The 20,210-nt window shown below is 43.3% G+C and overlaps 2 protein-coding genes across 18 annotated transcripts in view; both read left to right on the top strand.

The window, feature by feature from the left end:
* Positions 1–390: 390 nt before the first annotated feature.
* Positions 391–4,905, top strand: LOC117045954 (cytochrome c oxidase assembly factor 5). Its single transcript, XM_033147566.1, has 3 exons — positions 391–633; positions 1,712–1,795; positions 4,497–4,905. The coding sequence occupies exons 1-3, from the start codon at positions 532–534 to the stop codon at positions 4,536–4,538; spliced, it is 228 nt and encodes a 75-aa protein (XP_033003457.1). The 5' UTR covers positions 391–531; the 3' UTR covers positions 4,539–4,905.
* A 2,146-nt stretch (positions 4,906–7,051) lies between these two features.
* Positions 7,052–20,210, top strand: part of INPP4A (inositol polyphosphate-4-phosphatase type I A) — a 94,616-nt gene continuing 81,457 nt past the window's right edge. For 4 of the 17 annotated variants that reach the window (XM_033147554.1, XM_033147552.1, XM_033147557.1 and 1 more), the window contains exon 1: positions 7,056–7,250. The gene's annotated coding sequence lies outside the window, so the exon portion shown is untranslated. Of the gene's footprint in view, positions 7,251–20,210 lie in introns of all 17 variants that reach the window. The other 13 variants (XM_033147562.1, XM_033147561.1, XM_033147560.1 and 10 more) reach the window with 6 other exon arrangements.

The raw sequence follows: 20,210 nt of genomic DNA, 5'->3' as shown, positions 1-20,210 counted from the left end.
AACAGCAAAACTTTTAAACGAAGCCGTGGTTGGGCAGGACGTTCTCAAGGACGGATCATGGATAGTTTCGCTTGAGAATCCTGGGGATCCCTTCCAACCCTGACATTCTATGATTCTCCTTCCTTTCTTACAAATGGTAGCAGCAAAGACACGAGTCGCTGCCGTAAACATATCAGCCTTCGACCCAAGAGGAGATGCGACCTTCAATAGAAGAGAAACTTCATCCGTTTGCTGCTGCTGCTTTTTTTGTATGGACATGCCACTGGCAAATCACCTCTACACTAAAAAAGAACAGGTCTATTAAATGTACTTGTATATGTAAAAAAAATGGCTCCTCGGAGGGGAAACAGGAAGTGACGTGTAGTTCCCTGCGACCCTTCAGTAACTCCCTGAGCAGGTGAGAAGGGTCGGCCAAGATGGCGGCCAACACTGTTGCTGGGGCTGCGGTGGGCAGAGGCTGAGGTTGCTGAAGGCGCCGCCAGTCGAGAGACAACACCGAAAAGCGGCGCCAGGCGGAAACCGGCCGCCACGATGCCCAAGTACTATGAGGATAAAGAGAAGGATTTCCGCGCGTGCGCAGGGGTGCGTGAGGACCTGAGGACTTGCCTGCTGGAGAGTGACTGTGTCATTCAGGTACATACCCTCCAACATTTCTCCGATGAAAATAGGAACACCTTGGTCATAATATAATAATACTATAAATAACTTATACCCTGCTTATCTAACTGGGTTGTCCCAGCCACTCTGGGCAGCTATACAAAAACATCACGACTTAAAATGTCTTCTAAAGGTTGTGTAATTAGTTATCTCCTTGGCTCTTGGGTTGCATAACTGCAGGGCTTTTCCCCCCAGCCGGAACTCAACAGAATGGAGTTTTGGCACCTCAGGTGGAAACTGTTGACATTATAAGAGAACAAGGGAGGTGTTCATTGTGAGTTCCAGCATCCCTTTTTCAAAAAACCAAATAAACCCAAAAAACAACCCAGCACTGAATAGCTCCATACTCTCCCAACATTTCTCTGATGGAAATAGGGGCGTCCTAAGGAAAAGTGGGACGTTCTGGGATCGAATAAAAAACCAGGAAGGCATCTGTAAATCTAGGATTGTCCCTGGAAAATAGGGGCACTTGGAGGGTCTGCAGGTAGTGAATGGCTTCAGAGACTGGCCTACCATTAGTTCAGATGAGATTGGGAAAATTGGTTGTAAAATGCTTGTCGCCAGGGGAAATACCCCATTTCTTGCTGTCTTTCAGTGTGCTGTGAAGACCTTTTCATTCCACAAAGTTTCATTTAGCCAGTGTGGTGTAGTGGTTAAGAGCGGTAGACTCGTAATCTGGGGAACCGGGTTCGTGTCTCCGCTCCTCCACATGCAGCTGCTGGGTGACCTTGGGCTAGTCACACTTCTTTGAAGTCTCTCAGCCCCACTCACCTCACAGAGTGTTTGTTGTGGGGGAGGAAGGGAAAGGAGAATGTTAACCGCTTTGAGACTCCCTAGGTTAGTGATAAAGCGGGATATCAAATCCAAACTCTTCTTAGGTCCTGCTGAGCCCTACCTAGTTGCTTTTAAACACATTTTCCTGCTGTAGGCTCTTGTGTTCTTTTAAATTGTTTGTTACAAGGCAACCTGCCTTGGGAAGATTTTATGTTTGATACAACTTGTGTGCCTGCTGAATAAATATGCTGGCTGCTCACTTTAATATCTTTTATGACAGGAAGGGAAAGGGCCCAAACTGTGCTTGAAGGAAGGCCACTGCAGAGGATTACTAGTTTCATTTTTTGAATGCAAAAGATCATTGGTGAGTGGGTGAATTGTACTGCAGATTGTGGTCACGTTTAAAAATATGTACCATAGTATGTTACATATAAGACACGATTGAAATATTTTTAATTGTTACAGGTTTGTTGGGGGCCAAATTCCCCTAAATTCCTGAGTGTCAGATCCTCCTCATAATTTCTGGATGTAGTAAAAGTTAGAATTAATCAGAGTTTGATTAAACTTTGCCGAAAACAGAAACCCCATCGACTTAGTTATGCTAACAAGCCAAGCCAGCTGTGCAGAGCTAACTGGATGGGCCATGAGCAGGAGGCAAAGGCTGGTGATGCCCATCAAGAAAACCATCAGAGGGCAAGACTGCCAGGCAAGGGTATTGGGACCCCTTCTCTGCTGGGTGCTAGTGGGCAGAGGCAAAAGCCAGGTTTAGGGTTTCAATTTTGAATGACTAGGCTGTGGGGATGTCCTTGGACTTTTGCCCCTCCATCTCACTGCCAACAGCCTCCATGTGAGCTGGGGATATGACAGGCTGTAAGAGAGACAGAGGATGGCTTTTGCTCACCTTTGAATCCAGTGCTGCCCTTAAGGGGGAAGCCAGGCCCTCATAGGATGTGAGTGCTCTGCAATCCCTTCATCTAGGTGCAAGTTGTATATATGTGCAAATAAAACCATATATTAAAAAAACAGCAGAGTCTCTGTTGTGTCTCATTGCCCCAAAAGGGAACGCAGACCAAGGTAAGCACACCTGCAGCCCCTGGAATATTGCACCACTTGTGGAGATTGGGGTGGTGTTGTAACAATATCAAGGGTGTTACAAATTTGTTATTGCTTGCAAGTGTTGCTTTTGTTTTATTTACAGTAGCATTATTGTTCCACTGATCATGAAAGGTAACAGCTAAAATAAAAGCCATGGGATATTTAGTGTGGCAGTTTAGGTAAATATTAGGTTAAAATATACAGTTTGGCCAAACTGTGGGAGGCAGTGAAAGATATGCGTGCCCGGCGTGCTCTGGTCCATGGGGTCACGAAGAGTCGGACACGACTGAACGACTGAACAACAACATACAGAAATTTATTGAGGAAAAGTTAACCATATTTTAAAATAAATAAAAGAAGCATGATGTCCTGGCACTCGCTGCCAGAAGAACAATATGAACTCCCCGTTCAGTTTCTGCAAGAGATTTTAACACATGAATCAAATTGGTACATAAGTAAGGCACAGGTTGAAGGTGCAGGAGGTCATAATAGGTATAGACACATGGTAACGCTCAAGTTAAGACATTGATCCAACAACCAACATGCCCCCTGTATCTTCTTTTTGAAGAGCAGGGCAGGGACAGCTCTTAGCATAGCAGCCAGCCAGAGTCCAGGGACTGGGCAGGCATCCAGGCACTCTTTTGAATGGGTTGGGTGTGCAATATTTGTTTGCATAAGTGCTGGCATCTCCATGTCCTTGGAGACAGGGTTGGCGTTGGCGTCAGCTCAGCATCCAATTTTCTCTCAGTCATCTGCATAGGAGGTGTCAGCTCTACACTGACTGCTTAGTAACTTTTTATACTATAAGCCAAAACATTCTTGTAGTAGCTTGAACTTCTTGCCTGGCTGCCTGGGCTCATAATCCAATGATATAAATCATTTCATGGGACTGCATTTGGAATGTCTTAATTGGAGGGTAGTTCAACACCATAGGAATTGATCTGCACTGTCTGTCAAGTCTCTGTGCTATAAAAAAATTACCCGGAGTTTTGAAGCTGGGTGTTGTCAGTATGTTGAAGACACTCAGCTGTTTATTTCTTTCAGTGTCCATGAGTGGCCACTGGTCTTGGCCCTAAATTCAGCAGTGTCTGGATACTATGGGATAATGGGTGAGGTTAAACAGATGTAAATTAAATCCAGACAAGATGGGGGTTATGCTGTTGGGCAAACCCAATGCTTTTGGGAGAATTGGTATTTATGTCTTCTTTGAGTACACACTGCACTGAAACATCTTCAGAGCCTTAGAGTTCTGGAAAAACAGGTAGCGTCAGTGACAAGGTGTGCCTTTTAACAAGTGCATCTGTTGTGCAGCTGACCCATTTTAGAGCAAGGAAATCTCACCATGCTAACTTGTGCTTTCATAAGTTTGAGGATTGACTGCTGTGAATGTTTTAATATGGCACTTCACTTGAAGATTGTTTGAAAACTGCAGCTGATGCATATTGCCACAGCCTGTTGTTATCTGATGGATATGTGGAGACTGGTATGAACATATCCAGTATGCACTGCTGTTTTTCTAAGACTGTACCAGCTTGAAACAACACACGTTATATATGCCCCCTCTCTATATAATCCCCATTTCCAGTTAAGATCTTTTTATCAGCACATGCTTTCTTCATTATTGACTGCTGTGAATATATATGGTAAAATTATCAACAGCTAGGGATCCTCATAGTGTAGTTACCTCAATTGCAGTGACTTCCTGAGGCTGGTGAGACTTATGGCCTTAAAAATTGTTTTTTTTTATTGCTGAGCTTATTGTTTTCATTGTGTTCATTTTATTTGGTGAGTTTTTAATTGCATTTTTATCTTAAATCTGGGAATGATGGCATATAACAATTTAAAATAAACTAAGGGTCATAACTTTTTAATGGTTCTGTCTCTAGTGCCTTTTTGTAAGGCACCAATAAAACTGGTAGTTGTATTAGAGTGTTAATGGTTGTAATATAAAACTTGTTTCTTCTTAAAAGCTGGATAACAGAGCAAGATTCAGAGGAAGAAAGGGATACTGAAGCCTCTCCATTACGAAGCAGCAAGCAGGGGCAATATTGGATGCAATATTGGATGCACTGACACCTTGAGATTAAAGACTGGAATAAAGAAATTATCTTCTGCATTTCCCTGAACTCTGTTTCACTTCTATGGAAATTATTTCTGTTCTAAGTACTGAATGCCTGAAGCTGCTAAATGCTAGAACTACTACAGTGAAAATAAAATCTGGCCATTTGTGGTGATCACATTTTAAATAAAATATATTGCATCTTCATAAGCACTTTAGAGTCCTTCACCTGAAATGCTTCATTTTGGGATTACTTCCTCTTGGGGTTCAATGGTTGGATAAGTTTTGTCTCCCAAGTTATAAAGTATTCTTGTATTAGCCTTTCTTATTAGTATTCTGCAGTGATACAGAAGTTGTCAGCCAGCTTGTTCCCATAAGGGATAGGTATTCTGATCTAGGAAGGGATGTCCAGATGTGGAACCAGCGTGATAACCATGCTGCAATGCATTATATGCATTATTACAAGGGGCTGCCTCTGGAAACAGTTTGGAAACTTCAACTGGTGCAGAATTCAGCAGCCAGGTTGCTCACTGGGGCAAGACGGTTTGAGCATATAATACGAATCCTGGCACAACAAATTAGTTTCTGGGCCCAATGCAAAGTGCTGGTTTTGACCTATAAAGCGCTAAACAACTCAGGACCTCAGTATCTCAAGAACTGCCTCTCCCTATATGAACCTACCAGCCCCTGCAATCCTCATCTAAGGCCCTTCATGTCTCGCTTCCATGACAGGTCTGAAGGGTAGCAGCACCAGAACAGGCCTTTTCTGCAGTGCCTCCCCATTTGTTGAATGCTGTCCCCAGGGTGGTGAAAATACTCCTCTTCACCAAGGCCTTTGACTGTTTAAACAGTCTATGGGCTTTTAAATGTGTTGGGGGTGGTTACTGGGGTTTTTGTTATTATGTGTTTTTATACTGTAAACCGCCCTGTGATCTTTGGATGAAGGATGGTGTATAAATTTAATAATAATTATGCTCAACCAAGCCAAGTCCTGTGGAACTAGCTGTATCTCTGCGGATGGGGATGTGTATTTGCATGCAGACTCCTAGAAATAACATCACCAGAGAAACTGCCAAGATTTGGATGTGGAGTGTTATGACTGTATGTAGTCTACCAGATATCAACTGGTATTATTCCATTGGCAATAGTTTCGGAACTAGGACATTTTGATGTTGCTTTCTAAATTTTCCCTTTTCAGTCAAGCATGCTTCCATTATGTATTGGAATTGAAGATCACAATTCTTTTACTATCTGTCTTGAACACAGTTACTGTGTTCAACAAAGAACTCCCAACATCATTCTTGGTACCTTGATGGCTAACAAGTTTGTGGTGACATGAGCTTTATTTTAAAAATGTATGTCCAAGGTGACATACAAAAACATTAAAATGATAAAAGGTTCATCATAAGGTGCAGCAAGCTTTCTAACAAATACTCTTTTGTAAACAAATAAAATGCTGAGCAGAGCATTTCTAAATAGGATCAGGAACAATTTTCACTGACTTACATCTGCCGTATGAAATCTTAAGATGTGGAAATGAATATAAGCTCCCCACTTTAAAGGTAGGTACGGGTGTGTGTATTTCATTTAATGCAATGGTCTCTTGTTTACATTAGAGAAAGGCAAAGGTGCATGCTCAGTTAATGTGCTTTTGGGAGAGGAGTACACACCCCATTTCACACATGCACACCCCAAAGCTTTCATTCTGCCTCTGCCCGGGTGCTCCATATCTCTGAAGTGCATAGTGCTGACTTGAATAAAGTACCTCATTATCTGTGAGGGGAGGTGTGTCTGATAACTTGCATGGATGCCATCTAGACCTGGCAATTTGTCCGACTGTAATTCGTCTCTTAACTAGGACGCGGGTGGCGCTGTGGGTTTTGTTAGAACCGTGGCAGACGTTAGCCACTTTACAAGTTCTATTCCCTCCCAGATTCACTGATCCAATTTTGTTTTCCTCCTCTCCCTATTATGGTGTTAAGAGGGAGAACAAGGTGGCTGTACTGTAGTCACTTCTAGGGACAATTGAATAATCGGCACATTTGACCACGGATGGTGCATTTTAACAAACGGCCTTGCGGCTTTCTGCTTCATGACCTGAGTTCGGTACACATACATATGTAAAAATACATGTGTAAAAATATATTGGGCCTACTGGACCGGTCAGGATGCAGCATTTAAAAAACGAGGACTCCATGTATGACTCCAGTTACCGAGATGACTCGTGTCGTCATCGTGCTCGGTGAAGAATCGAAGGCGTGGTCTCTTGCAACCCGGCTCTCTGGGCGGTTCCTCAAAAGTCAGCCGTGCAAAGAAGTGAGCAAAGGGAGAGCTACTGTAGAGGGTTGCACGGAGCGCGCGAGGCGCCGGCCGGATTGGGCCTGCGGCCTGCGCTGGGCGCGTCTCTCCTGTAGAGGGCGGCGCAGCTGCTGAAGAGCCGCCGGAGGAGCCTGGCTGGTTTGTGGCGTCATAGCCGGCTGGGTGTACGCGCGTTTGGGTGGCGGGCTTGCTGCAGCGGCAGAGGCTGCCCTGGGGTGTGGGGAGCAGCAGCCGCAGCAGGAAGGAGGGGCTGCAGCGTCTCCCCGGACGGGGCGGGGGCTTGGAATCCCGTCCAGCATGTGGCGCGAGCCTTGGTGAAGAAGAGCAGCGGCTCACCTGGGGCGAGGTAAGCGGGTTTCCTTTTGGCAAAGGGGCGCTTCTCTCCCCCAGCCCCGTGTGTGTGTGTGTGTGTGTGTGTGTGTCGAATCCCTGCGGCAGACAAAACGCAGCCAAAACAAGACGGGTGGTGGCCGGGGCCCTGAGGAGGCAGGAAAGGTGGCCGAGTAGTAGCGCATCCTATCTGGTTGACTCTCCTGTTTTGCAAGGAGCAGCCTAGATGAGAAAGAGTGTGTGTTTGTGTGTGTGTGTGAGAGAGAGAGACCTCCAAAAGATACGTGCCCTACCTCTTTGGGTAAGGATGCTTGCCATTTTTTCTTGTTAAAAAAATGCTTTGTTTTGACGTTTTTTGAGGGCGGCGGCGGGGGGGGGGTGGAAGCTGGACGTGCTGCGCTTTGAAGGCGGATGCCGTCTTGGAGACATCTTTGAGGACAACTGCCGTGCGGGTCCCACTCGGATGGAGGTTGCTGTTTTTTGTTCAATTTGTGGCGTTGTCTGGGCACTGGTTTTGTGTCATGCAGGAGCTTGAGTTGGCAGGGAAAAGAAACAACCCTCTAGTTGGTAAGGATACGGCACATCTGTAGGTGTCTTGCTGGGGCATATGGGATTTGTTTTGAGGAAAAACAGGCGCGCAGGCCGCCTTGACCAGACAGCGGGCTTTTCTTTTCCTCTGAGATCTCTTGTAAACCTAGACATCGTTTGAATAAAGTGTGAGCGTCTGCTGTATTTTAAAACAAAAACAACAACAACCCCTAGATTATATATCCAGTACTTGTTCCTCAGTCCTGTAGACTTAGATAGCATGTTTATGGGGAACATTCATTTTGAAAAGGCCTTGAATACTTCACAAAGGCACATGAGCATCTTATGACAGCAGAATATATCTTAAATAAAAAAGCTCCTTGAAGGTGCTTTTTCGTTTCCTCAAATGCTGTAAATTATGCATGCTTCAAACTACACTAGCAACATTGTTCTTAAAGAGAACATTTATGTCTGGTGGGAAAATGCATGTAGATATCTTTCTAACTGATCAATCGTAAATCTAGGCTTTTTTTTTCTTTAAAAAAAATGAAGAAGTCCTGGCAGTAGTTGAATAACTGTCTTGATTGAGACTTTATTGTTCATAATTCTGTTCACGATGTTTGTAAGGTACTCTTATTATTTTCACAATAGCTGTAGGCTGAGACCATCATGGCTAGCTGAGAAATTGATTCTCTCACCTTAATTCCAAGTATATTTACTTCGAAATAAATCCTGTCAAAACAGATTGTGTTTTCTGATGGCAGTCTTTGTCACCCAAGCCCAAACCTGACACCTTCATCCAACTCCCATGAGCCTCATGGGTCAAGGTTGATGGGAGTTGTAGTCCAACAGCATCTGGGGGACCACAGGTTCCCCATACCTATTGTGGAGCTACTCAGTGCATTATCTTAGAATGCATTATCCCATGCAAATCATGTGTACTTCCCCCATACGTGCACCAGAAAGCTTGGGATTCGTGACTGTTTGAGGGTCCGCATTATAAAAATAGAGAGCAATAGAACTCTTTCTTCTTAGGAATGCATAAAAGAAAAAGTATCCAGTCTCTTTCGTTTTGCTGCTAAAGAGCTCCCTTAAGTGTTCCACAAAACTGACGCAATGCTTTCAGTTTCCTCCATCCATTTGAGAATTAGAAAGTTTCAAATGTGGGATGCAAAGAAACTTTTCCCAACCCCACCCTAGTGTATACATCTTATGTTTGAATGTTTAGAGCATGCATGTCCAACTCCCAAGACACTGCGATCTACTCCCACTATAAAAAACTGGTTGTGATCTACCCATTGGATTGACCAAAATTGTTGAGCTTTTTGGGAGGAGGAAGACCCAAAGTTGTTGATCAACCGGGGCACCCACGATTGACCGGTAGATCACGATCGACCTGTTTGACAGCCCTGGTTTAGAGCATTTATCATATATGGGGAATAATTGAAAATAATGGTTTTCAGTTATTCAAGTTTTCGGTTTGTTTGTTTGTTTGTTTTTTAATTCACGTAAACTCTGACATGTCTGCAATACAACAACTACCTGTACTACATTTTTCAGAGCATTCTGGAAAGTTTTCTAGGGTACCGGTAACTCTCAGTTTTCATACAGCTCTGGCCAAGCCCCTACTGCATAGCTGTCAACTTTTCCCTTTTTAAAAAGGGAAATTCCCTTATTCCGAATAGGATTCCTCGCAAGAAAAGGGAAAAGCTATGCCCTACTGCTGCTCATATGTGAAATGAGTCTGTGAGAGCAAAATAAATGCTCTGTTGAGACAATGTATTGCAATGGAAGATCAGCAGTGATGAGCAAGCTGTCTTTCACAGAAGCTTGCTTGTCGTACATTTTCAATTATGGAACCCCTGGTGAGCTTTTGAGGAGCCTGGCATTTGTACCTGACATCCTTGAGCAGTGGTCAAGACCAGGGGTCCCCAAACTAAGGCCTGTGGGCCGGATATGGCCCGAGTGTGCCAATTATCTGGCCTGCAGTGACCGCCACCCGCTCTTTTTTTTAAAAAAAAATTATTTACTTTATTACATCTATACAAAAGAAAAAAAGAACACTGAATCAAAAAACAAACGATAACCAAAGAATAGCAATGTTAAAAGATTACATGTTGAATTCTTACTGGCGCGGCACGGCTGCCCATCTCCGGGTCGGCGCGGCACCGGAAATAGCTTGTGCACATGCGCAAGTGTGATTTCTGGCGCACTTCTGGGTCAGCGCGGTGCTGGAAATAGCTTGTGCACGTGCGCACGGGCCTCCACAGACCCGAAAGTGCACCGGAAATGATGCTTGCACATGCGCACAAGCTATTTCCGGCACCGTGCCAGAAGTGCGCCGGAAAAAGCGAGTGCGTGCCCTATGGGTGCGTGCTCCCCTGCCCTCTGGCCTGCTGCGTGATCGGCGCCAGAGGAACCAGCCCAAGGCCGGGTAAGTTTGCCGACCCCTGGTCAGGCCCTTCCCCTCGACCCAGCACTTGTGAGTAGCATCAGGTGGCTGAATCTAGCTACGCTTTTAATTTCTTAAAGTGCCACCAAGCTTGCTGTTCTAGGCATTGTGCAAAATTGCAAGGATAAAAAGACTTAGCTGGCAAGTGGTGCTTGGAACTCTGCCATCACATTCAGGGCCCATTGACAGAGAAAAGAGGGCCCACCTTCAGATGCTTTGCCCAGGGCTGCCCCCAAACCTGCAGCCGGGTTTCTTAAAACTTTGGTTGCCCTGGAACATATTTCGCAACCCGCTTGCAGAGATATGAGCTTGGCAATGCTTCATCATGGTATGATTCAATATTTCCATAATAAACAGATACCCATTAAACAGTGCCTCGTTTTCTAATGTCCGAGAACAAGCTGTTGTAGATTGCTCTATGTGAAAGCCCATATGTGTGAATTTGCCATCACAGTTCTCCCGAGTAGTGCCAGAGAGGCTGACTTCTGTTTGCAGTGTTGCCTAATTTCTTTAATCAGCGTTGACTGTAAAATGATGGCAGAGATCCTAGTTTAGCAGAGAAGTTTCAATGAATCACTAGCGCCGATAGCTTGCAACTGGTTGGTAACAGAGAGGGACAGAGAAGAGTATATAATCTCTTGCAGGAAAGGAGGGGAATCTGTTAAATGGCTTTCTGATTATTTGTGTGTGTGGGGGGATAATTCTGGTTGAGAAATGGGACGGATGTGTTTTCTAAATGCTTCTGACTGCAAGGCAGTTAAATTTTAATTACTTTGGTGATGGCCTCTGTGGGTGGATGGCTGAAAGCAAGATGGCACATATGCAGGATATGACTGCCATCATGTTTTTTTCTGCAGTTTGGAGGCAGTGCCAGTATTTTTTCTCCCCCTCACTGGTATCACATCCATTAGCTAAGCCTCATTGCTTTTCCAGTAATCCGTGTGGCCATTTGTAGACGCTTTATAAACAGCGGCCTGCAATTTTTGACTGGCATTGAAAGCTGAGCAAAATAATAATTAAAAAAGTGATTTCCATGTTCATCCCCACCACCACCTCCACCTGCCTTTCCAGCAGAGCGTTAAATGACTTGGACTTGGCAAGGCATGCTGGGTGTGCCCTACCTTTGCACACCAAAGGCACTCTGCAGCCCCCACCAGGGAAGAAGGAGTGAATGAAGCTCTACATAGGGAACAAATGGAAGGAGCATAGACCTACATCAGGAAAGGGCTGGTGGGGGTCAAATCAAGCTTAGCTGATGGTTAAAGTAGGAACCAAAGGCTGCCATGGGGTGGAGCGGGGGATTGGGACCTGTTCTGAATCACAGCAGGCAGGTGCAGATCTCAGGAGGCCCCAGAGGGCAGCCCCCACCATTTCCTCCCTAGGGGTGGGAAGAGGAGACCATTAGCACCTGCTATTGGCCGATAAGCCACTGTAGAGGCGGCACTGGGGGTGGGGGCTGCTGAGGAGGTGGCAGATCTAGATCTGCTGCCCCTGTGGACCCTGCTGCCCGAGGCAGTCACTTCACCTTGCCCCATGGGTGGGCTGGCCCCGCTTGCAAGTTTGGCCGTTCCGAGGTAGAGTGGACTGGGCAACAACCTGCCTCCAAGCAACCAAGCAACCCCAAGCCCTGCTCACAACCTTGGAGCTTGGCAAGGGGTGGGGATCATTGGTGCACAAGTGTTTGGGATGAACCCGCCCCAGCAACTGTAAAGTTGGGTGTAAGGATTCTTTGCTTGTTGCGCTCGCCTGAGGGTGGTGATATAGTTGTTATGGCAAGAGTGAAATGTTGACTCCTGTTTAGCATGATGGTGGGAAAAGGTAGGCCTTGTAGCTTACTGAGTTCAGTGTTCATCACCATTTGCATGTCAGCAGGCCCCCTGGGACTTCTGTTTCCTTGTCTGGCATAGGGATGGTTACTATCAGTCCAGTATTATCCATATTCTGATGCAGAGGAATAGAAGGTGAGCTATTAATTTGTTTGAGGCACATATGTGGTAACCTGCCAGCGATTTATTAAACTGTCATGCTGACGCTGTGTTGCAAATTTACTGTCACTGATAGTTTTTGTCTGTTCAACCAAGCCATCAGCTTTAGCACTAGTGATATTCTGTGCAGAAATATGAACCCATGTGTCATATGCCTTTTGTTTTCAAAGTGCGAGTTCAAGTGCTTGTGATAACTGCTGCAGACGTAAGTGACGTGATTTCAAATACTGTAGTCTTGTCTGTTTTTGGATAACCTGAAACTAAAATATGACCATTTTGAAATGGAAAGTGTGACATGAAGCATGTTTTGACAGAAAGTCATCCTTTGGTATTTTACTCAATTACTTTGGGATATATGTTCAGAGATACATATGCGCAAAGAAGCTCCTCTGGTTCTCCCTATACTGGAACAGATGAGAAAGAATGAAGATACAGCCATGATCTTTGAGGTAGCTACTGTCATGTGGATGCAGACTTTCTCTTGCCTTTCCTGATTTTCCTGGGTTCGTGTTGTTTCCAAGTTTAACACCAGAAAATAAAACTCTGACACATAATAGCGAAGCAGAATAAGGAAAAGTGCCGGGAGAAGAGCATCTAGATGATTTTTGTGTTTTAAAAAAAAGGTCTAAACCTACATAATTGTCATACAGTAGTTATATTTTTAAATTCTCTCTCATGCCTGGGTTTGTTTTGATTTTTCAACAAAAGAAACAGTTGCCTTGCTGAATCCACCAAGTTCCTGCTAGTCCTGCATTCTGATTTTTAACAGGCCACTGTTGCCTTTGCCTTTGGGAAGCTCAAAGCATAGTTGTGATGATGATCTTTTTTGCTTGGTATTTGAGTATCAGAATCTAGTACTTGAAGGCAAAAGTCCTCTTGGCCAACCTTCCCTGACCTGATACCCTCCAGAGGCTGCATGACTACAGACTGTGTCTGATAGGAGTTGCAATTCAACATATCTCTAGGGCTGCTGTATCCTGTCGTTGGTTTATATTAGTAACACAAGCACAACCGCAACCATGATGCTGCAATTCAAGGCTTAAAAAACAAAAGAGAGTCATCAGACCATATCTAGCTTCTGTTAAATCTCCTGAGCTGCTGTAGCCCAAACATTTGATGGGCACTATGCTGGGGAAGGATGCAATTGGCTATCTATATTGTATTATACTTATGCTTGTGAAGCCCCTGATAGCGATTGGCGGAGCTTGTAGGATGGTATGGTATGTTCCTGAACATTCCAGTTACTTGGTAAGCAAAGCTGTCAGAATGTTTGCAGTCCATCTTCATGAGGAAAGGGAAAGTTGTCTGACTGGAATTAAAGCTTCAAATGGATCCTGTGGACAAGAGGAGCTTTATGTGGCAGCATGAGGATGCAGAACAGTTTCCAGAAGATAGGAAAAGGAAGGGGCAGAAAGCCTGGAGATATAGCAGTTGAAAGTATTATCTTCTACAATACATATTGATGTAAAATCAGTGGCTAATTCTTTGGCTGCAAGCTTCTAATCAGGATCAATGGCTGCCGATAAACCTGTGCTCCATGAATTTGTTAAATTCTTTTTGAAGTAATCTAAGCTAGTCCCTATCATTTACATTTTATGGTAGTGAATACAAAAAAAAAATTGACTGGAGAAGTACTTCCCGTTAGTTGCTGATGATCAGTTTCATTGAATGCCTTGGAATCAACACTGCTTCTGCAAAGGGAAATCCTGTTTCACAAAGCTTTTACGTTATCTGTGTCAACACTTTCAAAAAGGCCTTCTCTGGTGAATAAATTTAGCAGCCATGGAATAAGAATTTTAAGTAATCTAATGGATTTTAAAAAAAATGAAACATCAGAAAGTGTAAATTGTCAGTTCTAATAGAAAGAAGTGGGACCTGTAAGGATCTGCCTTAAGACCAGTGCTATTTTTGTAATACATAAATAATATAGAATACAAGAGTTGCAAAAGGAAAACGGACATTATTTATGTATGCTACAACAGCGGCAAGAATTTTAATAGCACAAAACTGGAAGACCGGAGAAGTACCATCAAAAGAACAATGGCAAGAAAAGTTGAACTACCGGTTAGCAAAGTTAATGGATAAACTGCATGAAAAGGACAATAGTGATTTTGAAAAAGAATGGGAACCCTTTACAATTTATTTGGAGAAACAAAAAACAAAGCAAAACATGGACTCGTTGGCAGGATTTAAATAAACATTTACAATTTTATTTATAGAGAACAAGAAGTATAACAACATGATAACATAGTATTATATACAAACAGCAGAATGTATCATATGATGTAATAAACCAGAAATTGAAGCTGAGGGAAGTCAACAGGGAGGGGGGAAATTGGGAAATGAATGTTTTGTAATGATATTGGATATTTGTTACGAGAAAGAAAATCAATAAAAATTATTATTATTATTATTTTAAAAAAATATAGAATAAAGGTTAAGCAGTAAGATTTCACAACGCTTAAAATTAAACCCAAATGGACTGCAAGGAGCTCCGAAGTAATACGTCCAAAATGGTTAATTGGGTGGCATTTAACATCATTGCAACTTGTGTCTGGGAGCTGCTAAGTAAATGTAAAATGATGCACATTGGGACAAGATCCCATCCCATCCCATATAAGCTTTTGGAGTTAAAACTGATAGTGTCTTATCAGATATTGGATCTTGGGGTTGTGGTGGACAGCTCACTGAAAACTTTGATGCAATGTGAGGAGGTGTGTGGAAAAGATAAATTCTGTGCTAGGGATGTTTGGTATGCAAATACCTGAAGGAGTGTGTGCATCTCCATAGAAGTCTGCCCATGTCTTGAAATCTTTATAGGAGGTTTTCTCCATGCTACACAGGTAGGTAAAACTCATTCTTTGATGACATGAGGTAGAGCCTTCTTTGTGGTAGCACCTCACTCTGTTGTTTTCAGTTGCCTTTTATTTATTTTGGATGGTGCATTCCTTGGTTTATTGCTTGTTGCATGATGTGGTTGGTTTATTTTATTTTTCTGTACCATGACCCAGTATCGGTTTAGATGAAGGATGAGTCATTAATATATTAAATTAATTAATAAATATTAGAAAAGAAAATGAGCAGGATCACAATGCCTTTTTGTAAATATGTGGTGTGGCAACATTGGTGGCCATATGTACGGTTTTGGTTTCTACATCTCAAAAAAGATATTGGCGAAAGTGAAACAAAAACCAAACTCAGCTAAAAATGATAAATGGGAGCATACTGTATTTCTTTCTCATGTAGTGAGCGTGTTACAGAATTCAGGTATTTTGGAAAATATTTGTCCAAGCATTGTTGTCCTATACTAATTTTAAGGTGTACATGGATCCTCTTGTTTGTTAACTTACCGGTAGTTGTAACTTAGCCTTAGCCCCCAGTAAGAAACACAAGGCAACATTAAATGTGCTTAGTGGTTGCTAGACTGCCTTATATGCTCATCACTGGAAACACAAGGAGATAACTACAAAACAGGTATGACTGTGGTAATTGTGGGGGACTCCTGTTAGTCAAGCTGATGGCATTTGGAAAATCTTCAAGTGCATTTGAATGTGATACTCTGCTTATTGTAAACGTTCTTTATATTACATAATGCCTTTATAGGTGGCTTTAGCTTTTGTATGTTTTGATTCTGCTATCAAATGAAATGTAAAAACAACAATGAATTAATTAAAAGAGAGCAAGGAGTTAGAACAGCCTCCCTACATGGAAAGGCTACAGCATTTGGGACTCCCCCACCCCACCCCAGCAAAAAATAAAAATAAATCATTAAGGGAGAACATGAAAGAAGGTCATATATAAACTGAGTGGTGGGAATAAGGAGAATCCACCCACTCATCAGACTAGGGTGATGCCACTGAATTTGATTGACAGGAAAGGCAAAAGGAAAGTATTTATCCACAACATAGAATCAATCTATAGAACTGGCTGCCAGAAGTTGTGGTGACAGGCACTGGCTTCGATGATTGTAAATGGGGGATTAGGCACATTCATGGAAAAGAATAGATCTTAGCCACAGGGTGAGGGGAGCAAAATGCTGCATGGATGGCTTGTTGCCTTTACAGTATTTATTTTATCCAGAGCATTTACTTCCTGCTCTTCAAGCAGAGAGGCTTTCAGAGCCACTTACAAACTAATGCAACGACACAGTCCCCAACCTCAGGCTTGTGATCTTAAAAAGATATGGCACAAAAGGAAAAGGGGATGGAGAGGAAAGATGAAACCAAGCAAACGTAGGTACCAAATTCTAGATATTGCTAAGTTCTTACAGTGCTCAACTTGGATGGCTATGCAGTTTGAGGTCTTTCTGCAAGCTTGCTTACCACAGCTGGAATTGTTGTTTAGTATCCTGGCAACCTTCAGTTTGCAGGACAGAAAACCAGTTCAATAAATGGGATGCTGGACAGGATGAGCTGTTGTTCTTTTGCAGCAGGGCTCTTCTTGTGTTTTTAACCCTGTGCAGAAGTGGAAGTAGGGAGAGAAATCGGTGTAGCTGTTAAATAAACCAAAGCAAGGAGTTGGGGGTGGAGGTTATGATAGGATGCCCCTCACTTAATGTTAACTTCAAAGCAGACTTCTTAGTTGGCCGTTCCATGGTATGAGCCTCACACTTGCTAAATGCACCCACTTAGCTGTCAGATTTATACATCTTTGTGACTCTTCTTCCCCCCCCACCTTCCCCTTCTAGGAAAATGAACTAATATAAATACTTGAAGAATGTGACCAATTACTGACTCATCTAGTGAAATGGGACTAAAAGCAAAACTTGTCTTAATCATTCACTTCTTGGAACCGTTCACTTCCATGCAATCAAAAGTGATGGCTTCTGCTGGAATTTGTTTTCCAGAGGATGATTTACCTTTGCTTTTTAAAGAGTGCTTAACGCCAGAGGCATTTTGTATGTGAGTGACAGTACTACTTGATGATTCTCAATTCACATGGACACTGTCAATCTTCTGTGCGGCCCCATGTCATCTAAACGGACTAAAAGAACCCATAGAAGAAGCACAGCAGCTGGCATCAAAGCAGCTGCCGTAATGTAAACCTGCACACTGGTTCACTTTGTATCTCCTGGATGAGGTGCTTTTCTTTCACTGCTTACGTAGGACCAGCTCTACCATTTGGCAATGTGCGGCAGCTGCCTCAGGTGACAGGTGCTTGGGACAGGAGCAGGGAAAGGGGCTGATGTGCATGAGAACAGAGCTGTGAGTTTCCTGTGTCCTGTCTTGCATGCCTACATTGTGGTGCTGAAGTCTAAATCGCTGAGCTTCTTGGGCTTGCCGATCAGAAAGTCGGGGATTCGAATCTGCTCGATGGTGGTGAGCTCCCGTTGCTCTGTCCCAGCTTCTGCCAACTTAGCAGTTTGAAAGCACACCAGTGCAAGTAGATAAATAGGTACCGCTGTGGCAGGAAGGTAAACAGCGTTTCTGTGCACTCTGGCACTCGTCCCAGTATCCTGTTGCACCAGAAGCAGTTTAGTCATGCTGGCCACATGACCTAGAAAGCTGTCTGTGGACAAACGCCGGCTCCCTCAGCCTGAAAGCAGGGTGAGCGCCGCACCCCATAGTCACCTTTGACTGGACTTAACCATCCAGGGGTCCTTTACTCTTTACCTTTACACTAGCCTGCTGTCACTGGGTGTGTCAGGTTGTGTTTTGTATTAATATGGGGACCTTTGAACCAAAAATCAGCATATAACTCAACCTTAGCTTATTGTTGTTGCTGTGCCTTGAGCTGGAGTAAAAGCCAAGGGGTCCTTGGAGTGGAAGATTATTCATAATTACCTGAACATATGACAGGAAGGTAGATTTCGCAGAGTGTGCTTATAATTTCACACCTCCTACCCACCCATTTGCTTAGTTTCACTCTTAGACTGTATTGTAGATTATTCTTTTTTTTCCCAACCAGCCAAAGCTATTTGTAGCTTGTGGAAAATGTAAGCTGTTCTCATTAGTCTTCATGCACCTACTACTGGTGTGGTAAGTTGAAACTTGTTTTTGTCTGGATGCAGGTTATAAATAGAACAAAAAGCTCATTTTCAGAATCTTTACTGACATAAGGGCAGCCGAGAACTGCAAAATGCTTTGTAGTTTGGCTGGAAGATTTCAGATCAAGAAATTTAGGAAGCATTTGGGATTGCAGGCCTTTTTTGGATTGAAGCTTTCTGACGGCAGGTTGTTTTTCTTTCTTTTTTTAACGATCTGCTTTAAAGCCTCCGCTTTGCATGTCATAACTACTACAGGTTTCCAAGATACAGAATAACGATAATTTTTAAAATGTGGGCTGCAGTGTAAATAAGTGATGGAAAAAAATCTGTGCTGCTACAGCTTTATTATATAATGAAATTGACCTAGGTCAGCAGCTCTGCCTCCACAGGAGCTCTGCGTCTTGACTTCCCCAGTTGTTGGCAATTCTGACTGTTTTGCTAGAGGAAGCCCCCACCCCCAACCTTCTGCTTCCCCCAAAACAGCTGCATTCTGACAATTCTCTTGCTATAGGAACTCGTCTGAAGCTGAAGTAGGGCTCATATGCCAGGTTTAATGCAGGAGGTTGATTCATGTATGCAATGGAGGTGGGGGAAATACATCGTATGCCATGGTTCAAGACAGTTTGCAATTTTAGGACAATAAAACCAAATGCAGTTTAACAAGAAAATAGAAGCCAAGGTGGATGCAGAGCATAAAAGAAGGGGTTCACCTTATTAAACCTGTCAAGTCAGAATCATCATCATCATGTATACGTGTTGGAAGACCAAGGGAGAGGAATCCTAATGAGCTTCCTTAAATGCAAGGAGCACCAAAATTTTAGCATTGCCACAGAGTAGACCCTCTGTGTCCCAGGTAGTTGCACTATTGCAGCATGGAAAATAAGTTCTGCAGGAGATCTTGGGGAATAGGTAGGAACAGGTGGGCTACTATAGGAACACACACAGAGAGAGGGAGAATCCCTTAGGATAACAGACCCAAGCCATTTAAGACATTAAAAGTTGATCACCAGGATTTTGGAAATGAATCAGCAGCCACTGCTGCTTTTGTAGAATGGGTGTGCTATGCTCCCATAAAGGAGCACCTACTGCTACCAGTCTCCTTGCTGCATTATGGACCAACTCACTTTCCTAGAGATTCTTCAAAGTGATTCCTATGTAGAGTGAATTGCAGTAATACAGTGTGGGTGTGACTGAGGTGTGTAAGGCACCATGGACAGGCCAGAGGCCCCACCTTCAGGTGTGTGCATGTGTGTTTTGCAACCAACCACCAAAAGGAAGGGCAAAGCACAAAGAGAAAATTGAGCAAGAAGGCAGTGGTTGTGGTATAATGCTGGCCTGTTGGTATTGACTTATGACAGGGCCTTCTCACTGGCAGTTCCCTGTTTGTAATATGCCCTCCCTCACAAATGGCTTTAAGGAGAATTCTGAAGACATTCCTGTTTGCACAGGCATTTGGTAGCTGAGAGATACTGTGAGGGTATGTAATGTTTTTAAATGTTTTTAGAGGGTCCAAAAATATTCTACATTCTTAAAATGGGGGGAAATGTGCCTATTTTGGTAGTGGTTAAATGAGCAAAATGTGTGTCAGACCAAATGGACATGGGTGGGAGGAGGCAAAAGATGGCACAAGGAAACTCCTGTTTGTCCAATGTTCTGCAAATGTGATGTTATCCTGTTTATGTTTTGGACCCTGGCTAAGCTTGGCAAGGTAAAATTGCCTATCGTTTTTGTTTTGCAAATATTGTGGAAATGTGATTTCTAGAGTGATGGCATTTGCATTGGTTCCATGTGTTTTCAGTATATGTTGCTTTAGTCTACAACGAATAAAAATAGAAAACCATTGAGGTTGGTATTAAGAATAATTATCAGATTGCTTCTTTTCATTTTAGCACATCTTTTCCCCCTCTTTTTTCAGTCTCCTCTATTTCTGTGTATAATATTACACTGTTAATGGATAGTTGCCGTTAACACAGAGAGCAGAATGTGTAATTTGTCCTCTCTCTTACTGCAAGATTGTATTTCTCT

The sequence above is a fragment of the Lacerta agilis genome, chromosome 4, assembly GCF_009819535.1.
Source record: "Lacerta agilis isolate rLacAgi1 chromosome 4, rLacAgi1.pri, whole genome shotgun sequence".
NCBI lineage: Eukaryota > Metazoa > Chordata > Lepidosauria > Squamata > Lacertidae > Lacerta > Lacerta agilis.
The sequence above is the reverse complement of the archived record's forward strand: the minus strand, read 5'-3'. Positions and strand labels throughout refer to the sequence as shown.